The sequence below is a fragment of the Argopecten irradians genome, chromosome 7 (assembly GCF_041381155.1).
Source record: "Argopecten irradians isolate NY chromosome 7, Ai_NY, whole genome shotgun sequence".
Lineage (NCBI taxonomy): Eukaryota > Metazoa > Mollusca > Bivalvia > Pectinida > Pectinidae > Argopecten > Argopecten irradians.
Window position 1 is genome coordinate 9380418 of NC_091140.1, and position 8696 is coordinate 9389113.

The following is an 8696-nucleotide window of genomic DNA, read 5'->3' on the forward strand; positions in this document are numbered from 1 at the left end:
ATGGAATGAAGTAAATAAATGTTACTAAATATTAAAAACTAAATCAATTTAAGTAATAGATCATTATGCTTAGTACGAGAAATTGAGAAGATTGTAGTTTGAGCATTATGAAGCTAGAATAAGATAACGATCAATTTAAAAATCCTTTGAAGAAGTATGTAGATTTTTCTTATAGTCTAAGAACAATGCACTATAAAAAAACATATTTCCTGAAATAACGCTTAACATGTATTAAGTGGGTATACTTTATTGTAATTGAATACTATAATTTTAAAAATATTCATAGTCCAAAGCTCAATTTCTATTTTCCGGTTTCAACGCTTGGGCTTAGGTTGACGCATTTCTGTATTTAAAATCAGTTACCGCGAGTTCCGGCCTTAAAAAATCTTCTGTTTTAATTTCTCTGGATGGTATAATTATGAGCATTGTGTTTATTCCTGTTTACTTTGTAATGAACTGCATACTGAGAAGGGTTCTGCCTTGCTCTGTTATCAATCCTTCTGTACAAATCAGTGACTTATCATTATTCTAATAACACACGGACAGTGAACATAAATAGAGATCATGTACCATGGAGCATAATGCCACGTCCAAAGTCATTCAGAAAACTAATTAACAATGGCCCCATACAACTAATTTTTTTCTGATTGTTAAATTCATTACAAACTGACAACGTAAGGAAACAACGCAGAACATAATTTGAAGATTAAACAACAAAACCCAATGTGATAATATAGATGTGTCCCATCCAGAATGACAGTTATCTTTGTTACCTTACTCTCACTATAAAAGTAAATAAAATCATTTCGATAATTTTCACATAATATTGCTTGATAATTCTTACTTCTATACAAATTCTCAGAAACTATTGAACTATTACCGGCTAGGAACTATTGCATACACGTCATAAACACAACGGATCCACATATTCTTTCGACGAATGTCTTTCTCACCAAAAGATATGATAGGTATAAGATTTTGGCTCAGGTACTTAGATAGTTGTTTCATGCTATATCAATCAATCCCCCCTCGTTGTTGGGACCACCGAGGGGAAAGAGTTTTGGTTACATCGAGGGGGAAAGAGTTGTTGGACTTCCCGGAGGTGGAAGTGTTTTGACTACATCGAGGGGGAAAGAGTTGTTGGACTTCCCGGAGGTGGAAGTGTTTTGACTACATCGAGGGGGAAAGAGTTGTTGGACTTCCCGGAGGTGGAAGTGTTTTGACTACATCGAGGGGGAAAGAGTTGTTGGTCTTCCCCGAGGTGGAAGTGTTTTGACTACATCGAGGGGGAAAGAGTTGTTGGACTTCCCGGAGGTGGAAGTGTTTTGACTACATCGAGGGGGAAAGAGTTTGTTGGACTTCCCCGAGGTGGAAGAGTTTTGACTACATCGAGGGGGAAAGAGTTGTTGGACTTCCCGGAGGTGGAAGTGTTTTGACTACATCGAGGGGGAAAAGAGTTGTTGGACTTCCCGGAGGTGGAAGTGTTTTGACTACATCGAGGGGGAAAGAGTTGTTGGTCTTCCCGGAGGTGGAAGTGATTTGACTACATCGAGAGGAAAAGAGTTGTTGGACTTCCCGAAGGTGGAAGTGTTTTGACTACATCGAGGGGGAAAGAGTTGTTGGACTTCCCGGAGGTGGAAGTGTTTTGACTACATCGAGGGGGAAAGAGTTGTTGGACTTCCCGGAGGTGGAAGTGTTTTGACTACATCGAGCGGGAAAGAGTTTGTTGGACTTCCCGGAAGTGGAAGTGTTTTGACTACATCGAGGGGAAAGAGTTGTTGGACTTCCCGAGGTGGAAGTGTTTTGACTACATCGAGGGGAAAGAGTTGTTGGACTTCCCGGAGGTGGAGGTGTTTTGACTACATCGAGGGGGAAAGAGTTTGTTGGACTTCCCCGAGGTGGAAGTGTTTTGACTACATCGAGGGGGAAAGAGTTGTTGGACTTCCCGGAGGTGGAAGTGTTTTGACTACATCGAGGGGGAAAGAGTTTGTTGGACTTCCCGGAGGTGGAAGTGTTTTGACTACATCGAGGGGGAAAGAGTTTGTTGGACTTCCCCGAGGTGGAAGAGTTTTGACTACATCGAGGGGGAAAGAGTTGTTGGACTTCCCGGAGGTGGAGGTGTTTTGACTACATCGAGGGGGAAAGAGTTGTTGGACTTCCCGGAGGTGGAAGTGTTTTGACTACATCGAGGGGGAAAGAGTTTGTTGGACTTCCCCGAGGTGGAAGTGTTTTGACTACATCGAGGAGAAATGTTGTTGGACTTCCCGGAGGTGGAAGTGTTTTGACTACATCGAGGGGAAAGAGTTGTTGGACTTCCCGAGGTGGAAGAGTTTTGACTACATCGAGGGGGAAAGAGTTTGTTGGACTTCCCCGAGGTGGAAGAGTTTTGACTACATCGAGGGGGAAAGAGTTGTTGGACTTCCCCGAGGTGGAAGAGTTTTGACTACACCGAGGGGGAAAGAGTTGTTGGACTTCCCCGAGGTGGAAGTGTTTTGACTACATCGAGGGGAAAGAGTTGTTGGACTTCCCCGAGGTGGAAGAGTTTTGACTACATCGAGGGGGAAAGAGTTTGTTGGCTTCCCCGAGGTGGAAGTGTTTTGACTACATCGAGGGGGAAAGAGTTTGTTGGACTTCCCGGAGGTGGAAGAGTTTTGACTACATCGAGGGGGAAAGAGTTTGTTGGACTTCCCGGAGGTGGAAGAGTTTTGACTACATCGAGGGGGAAAGAGTTTGTTGGACTTCCCCGAGGTGGAAGAGTTTTGACTACACCGAGGGGGAAAGAGTTTGTTGGACTTCCCCGAGGTGGAAGTGTTTTGACTACATCGAGGAGAAATGTTTTTGACTATTGACTGATGTAGCAAGAAACAATAGAACATTGAGCAGTCTGTTCATTGTGTAAATTATTTAGAAAATGGAATCTTCTGGTTCTATGACAACTTTAATAACATTGAGGCATGATACTGTAGTTTACAATGGTTCCAGGGTTCTTGGATCATACAAAGAGAAACAACGAAAATATGTCGGATGCAGATGAAGACGAAGCTTAAATACAAGACAGTTGAATGTTATCGATGGAGAAATTTGTGATTTTAATTGAACATTGATCGCAAACTAACCCGTAAACCAAAATGGATGAGTAATCCCTTAAATTCCCGTAAAATAACCGACCATTTCTCAATGTTTTAACGTATTTCATGTTTCTAACATAAATTTGTTCAAAATGTAATTTCATTATTTTGTATTTTTTCCACTATGAACTAGTTGCGCTAGTTCCTATTTTTAATACCACTATTTAATGCAGTTAAGACTTTGGCCCATACTCTGTTCTGTCCAGCTGTATCTACTGACCACTCAGTGTAGGTGACAGTGTCCAGAATCGCCCGTACAGAGGACGGAAGTCTGGCCATGTCCAGTTCCTCTAGTAGTATTACAGTCAACACCCCGGGGCCCTCTTGTGACGCCTTTAACTGTGTTAGTGTAAGTTCGAACTTACACCATTCGCTCTCTAGGAAACAACGTGATAGTACCAGGATGATGTTCCTGCTACGCTCAAAGTTTGTTGTGATGTTGTCAAGAATAAAACGACCTACGTCAAAATCTCTTTCATGTATACAAAGTCTACATCCAGCTTTCTCCTCCAGTGCCTCGATCATATGGTTGAAAATAAAATCCCTGTTGTCGTTAGAGTAGATGACAAATGCGTCGTACTCATAAACAGCGTCGTCCTGGATCCGTGTATAACCGACTCTCTTTATACCAAGGATGTGTAGCCAGTAGTTCAACCGGAACCGGAACTTGTATGTGACGGATATGGCGATGAGGATGAATGTTGACGGAATAAAGACAGCTATACAGATGTTTCTGATGAGAGGGTAATTAACATTTAAACACATCTCGGTAGTAGGGTTGTAGTCCATCAACAGAACGTTGTTCATTTCTGGAGGAAATCTGCAAATATACCGTCTTGGATAGTTTACGATGGTTGTATTCTTAGCAGACTTAATCCAGTCTACGAACCATTTGAGTTCACAAGTGCATGAAAATGGGTTGTCAACCATGCAAAGATTACTTAATGAGTTAAGGAACTTTTCCGGAAATGATGTTTTGTTGACAAGTTTGATATTATTGCCATCGAGGTACAAACTGCGCAGTGACGACACATTGCCGAACACTTCCGGATCATCGTTCCAACCGCTTATGTAATTACCAATAAGTACCAGATATCTTAAGCCAGGCATCTGTTGGAAGACGTTACGTGGTAGTGCTTTCAAACCACTATCTTGTAATATTAATTTCTGTAGTTTCTTCAAAGGTGTGAACAGTTCTCTCAGAGATTTGGAGTCTGACGGCAGAAAGTTTCCCGTGAGGTCAAGTAGTAGAAGGTTTGGAAGAGATGAGAACAATTCACTATAGACTTGAGGGAACTTCTCAAATCTGTATGCGTTATGTTTAAAATATAATGATTTGAGACTAGATGAGTTCAAAGCAAACCCTTCCACAAAACTCACATGTACGTGGTTCAATGAAAGCGTTTCTAATCTCGGTAACGTTGCAAATGCGTAACTTCGAATAGTTTTTAAAAATGTTTCATCGAGATAAAGTTTCTGTAAGAATAACAAACATCGAAATGATGACTTATTTAAATCCCGAAGTGGATTCTGGTCGAAATATAGTGATTTGTATTCACCTGTAGGGTTTCCGTTAGGCCCACAAAACGACGGTATGGTGTGAAAATCATTATTACCTAGGTTCACGGATGATATTGATGTAGATTCGAATCCTGTAAAGTTTAAGTCGAATAATTTATTACTGGACAAATCCAAACTTTGCAGATAACGCATATCAGAAAAGTATCGGCCACTGATGAACTGTATGTTATTATTACTTAACGACAAAGTCTTGATTGATGAGTTGTGGAACCCCCTGAACATATCCTGGGGGATGACACTCCATTGATTGGACCTAAGTTTAACAGTTTGTAGGCGAGGTGTCTGCTGCAATATTGGAGGAATAGAATCAGGCGCTACTTGATAATTTCTACTAATTTCCAACGTTTTGATATTCGTGAGATCGGTGAAGGTGTTTGCATGTATTGTGTGGGACAATGTGTCCACGAAGCTTAATGATGTTATGTGGAGTAAAGTCAGATTGAACAAAAATTCTCGTGTTATATTCTGGAAGGTAGTTTTAGTAAAGATTGCCACTCTTGTATATGAAGGTAAAACTGGAATGAATGTCATGGCGCGTCCCGTACAGTTCACAAGCTTGGAATCAGGTAAACATTTACACTGTTTACTCGGGCAAGGTCTGGTAGGATTCAGTGCCACACAGTGTAGCCAGGTCTGGAGAAACACCAGAGGCACCAGAAGAATGAGCGTCCCTTTTACCTGATCCATGGCACTGACAGAAGTATGGACCTGTTAACAGAAGAAATTAGATGTAATCATTTACTGTGAATGTCTGCAGTAAATATACATTGATAACAGTTATCTTTCTAGGATAGTCTTACTTTCATTCATTTGGTGGTAGGAATCAGACATTAGCAAAGTTACAGCTGGTGGCCAGAAATGAGGTTAAACGCAACAATAGGTTAATATGGTTTTTTTGCTTAACATGTCTGAATGCATCATTTCAGAGGGAGAAACATGTCAACAACAGCTTTGTAACTCTTTTTATAACACAATTTCCTTGATATTCAGTATCATCGCCCGTATAACATTTTGCATATGTCATTAGTGTTATATAACCAAGAGCGAAATTCATTGTGACATCATAACGTAAGTTATACTCTTTACAAACAAGATTGGATTCTATATAAATAACATATTATAACCATCGTTAGTGGATTCTAAAGTCACAAATGAATAAATTTAATTGATTTCAGTATATGGAGAACATCTGATCAGTTGCTCCTCGCATTTTACCTTAAGTCTTGTATTCCAGGCGAAATAACTCCAAGTGAATTCAGGCGCGTAGCAGCCTTGCTCATCCGTTTCCTAACGAGTATTTCGACATTTGATGGAAGTTTGGAATGTACTGTCAGTAACCCTAGATTTTTATACATGTTATACATATGTATGTTTCTGTTAAACTCATTTCTGAAACGATTAGAGTTAAATGTGTTTATTCTGTCAGAATATGTATATCTGTATGTGTATAATATAGTATGCCTTTAAATGTAACACTGTAAAGAAAATATTTCAATTGAATTGAAACGTATTGTTCAGATTTACGACCCCGTTTAACAAGTGATTTTAGTATGGCTATTTTACAATTGGTAGGAAGTGTATACTGTTGACTCGTAGATTGTTATAATTTGTAAATTTGGGCAAAATATGCAAATTAATGTACATTTTTCTTATTGCACAGGGTTTAGTACATATCTCTGTCACCAAACCATACCATTATGTTTACTTATGTTGATGATATGTAGAAGGAGCGATGGTTTGACCGGATTCGACTTAACAAAGTCATACATATCGAGTTGTTTTACCTAGTCAAGGAATGGGTTCTTAAACCTTCAACATTTGGCACAGACGTTGTTATTGTTTCGTCAAACCATTGATATATCCTTGGTGTAACCTAGCCATGACGTTTTGGTGTACATGTAACCTAACCAGGACTCCTTATTTAGTCATATATAGCTTGGCTCATTATTTAATAAAGCTACAAGGAAGTAACAGTAACACGCCATAAATACAGTGTTAGTATTTCTGTAAGCCATAACCTTCCCCAGTTTCATAGTACATAGGTCCGTGTCAGGTTCATGTATACCAACACACTACAAACAGCATAGTCAACCTTTAATACGAGACAAACAGAAATTGTAAGGTTCCAAGCAGTAGTCAGCAGAAAAAAATAACATATTTTTGTGAAGTAGAACAACATTTGCATATAAACTAATTTAGCGGAGAGATATTTCGTGAATTTGAACGTAACCACACTTATTGAGGGGAAACACAATGTATTGTAAACAAAATAAAGAAAAAAAATAACATATGCACTTTTGTCTTTGGAAAAAATGCAGTGCTTATACTATTCTTAACCTTCCCGTCGCCATTTTGTTGAGGGTATTCAAAGCTGGAGATATATGATGGAAGCAGTAAAATACCCCACACCTACCTTTGTCTTCTTTTGCCAGCAGGGAAGGATCTGTATGGCCACTCCACAAGATTATGGAGTGTAGAGGTTATACATTTGTCTGATTGTGACACTGTTAAAGTCTTAACCCACACATTTGTTTCCTTGTGTATTATCTACTGTACTGTGTTTTATCTACGAATGACTGGAAACAACTCAGGATGTACTTGTGTAATTCTATATTGTACAAACTTATCTGCCCATGTGTGTAGGCTTTTATCCACCACACTTTTCAGAGAAACGAGTTTCGCTCACAAAATATTGACGTCACATTGGATACCTACGCAAGCTCATATAGGAAAATATTATTATTATAAAATGTTTTATTTGGCGGCCGTCACTTAATTTTTTGGCAGTAGCCAAGTAATTGTGTGGCGAGCGACAGATACAACGTGGCAGCCGGTTTATAATAATTTGGCGGCCGCCACTTTAATTTCTGGTAGATATTTACATATGTAAATGGTGGCTGCCGGATAATTATTTTGCGGCCTCCAAAATAAAAAAATTCGTTCTCCTGAAATATTATTTTCCCATATGAGCCTAATACGCTTCCGTAGATATCTATCCATATGACAGATAAATCTGTAATATGCAATGACGGAGTATTAATTAAGCAGCATAACCTTGATATTCGTTAAATTACAGGTAATAACATAATGTTACATTTATTGTTGTATTTAAAAATGTTTTTATTCGAATTAAAAATTATGGTCTCTGCTGAGAAGTCACAATTTTCATATTATTAACATTTTTCATATAGAATATTTTGAAAAATAGATTAAATAATATATAGAATGTTTAGAAAATTGAATTAAATACATTTGTTTGCATATTTTATTGTGATCTAATTGTCAACAAAAAACAGATATTGGCCATATTTAATACAAGCGAGATTGTTGGTGTTTTATCTGCTGATGAACTGTGTTTGAACCATGAAGGTATATGGCTCTAATAAGCTGATACCCCAGAACCAGTGAGCTGCAACGCGATATAAAAAGTAGTAAGGTCGATACAAATGGCGTAAGCAGTAATTAAAAAAAAGAAACGAAATGAGCCATAGAGTTTGAACTCTATTTATTTAAGTTCTAATACATGTATCTGTCTGATTTTTTCATGATTAAGCAGAATTTTGGAAAAAGAAGAGACAGGACTAAATCATAAATCGAAGATAAGATGAGCGTTACTGAATACACATCATTCATCAATCATCATCATCATACATATACTCACTCAATACACATCATCCATCAATCATCATCATCATACATATACTCACTCAATACACATCATTCATCAATCATCATCATCATACATATACTCACTCAATACACATCATTCATCAATCATCATCATCATACATATACTCACTCAATACACATCATTCATCAATCATCATCATCATCATACATATACTCACTCAATACACATCATTCATCAATCATCATCATCATCATACATATACTCACTCAATACACATCATTCATCATCATCATCATACATATACTCACTCAATACACATCATTCATCAATCATCATCATCATACATATACTCACTC

General features: G+C 38.2%; 2 protein-coding genes across 3 annotated transcripts; both read right to left on the reverse strand.

Annotated features, from left to right (window-relative positions):
- Positions 1–1596: 1596 nt before the first annotated feature.
- On the reverse strand, positions 1597–2876 carry LOC138326884 (uncharacterized protein DKFZp434B061-like). Its single transcript, XM_069272869.1, has 2 exons — positions 2395–2876; positions 1597–2074 (listed from the first exon to the last, which is right to left on the reverse strand). Exons 1-2 carry the CDS (start codon positions 2874–2876, stop codon positions 1597–1599), a joined length of 960 nt encoding a protein of 319 aa, XP_069128970.1.
- A 45-nt stretch (positions 2877–2921) lies between these two features.
- On the reverse strand, positions 2922–7291 carry LOC138327495 (toll-like receptor 13). 2 transcript variants are annotated; one of them, XM_069273624.1, is made up of 2 exons: positions 7123–7291; positions 2922–5417 (listed from the first exon to the last, which is right to left on the reverse strand). In XM_069273624.1, exon 2 carries the CDS (start codon positions 5394–5396, stop codon positions 3267–3269), a length of 2130 nt encoding a protein of 709 aa, XP_069129725.1. In that variant the 5' UTR covers positions 5397–5417; positions 7123–7291; the 3' UTR covers positions 2922–3266. The 2 variants fall into 2 exon arrangements, with proteins under 2 accessions (XP_069129725.1, XP_069129726.1); XM_069273625.1 differs by lacking the exon at positions 7123–7291 and adding an exon at positions 5925–7084.
- Between the last annotated feature and the right edge of the window lie 1405 nt (positions 7292–8696).

Bases quoted from the DNA above. Each gene is read 5' to 3' on its own strand.
- LOC138327495 (XM_069273624.1), bottom strand. From the start codon at position 5,396: ATGGATCAGGTAAAAGGGACGCTCATTCTTCTGGTGCCTCTGGTGTTT.
- LOC138326884 (XM_069272869.1), bottom strand. From the start codon at position 2,876: ATGTTCTATTGTTTCTTGCTACATCAGTCAATAGTCAAAAACATTTCT. The intron at 2,075-2,394 runs GTAGTCAAAACT...CCCTCGATGTAG, and splicing joins ACAACTCTTTCCCCCTCGAT to TCAAAACTCTTCCACCTCGG.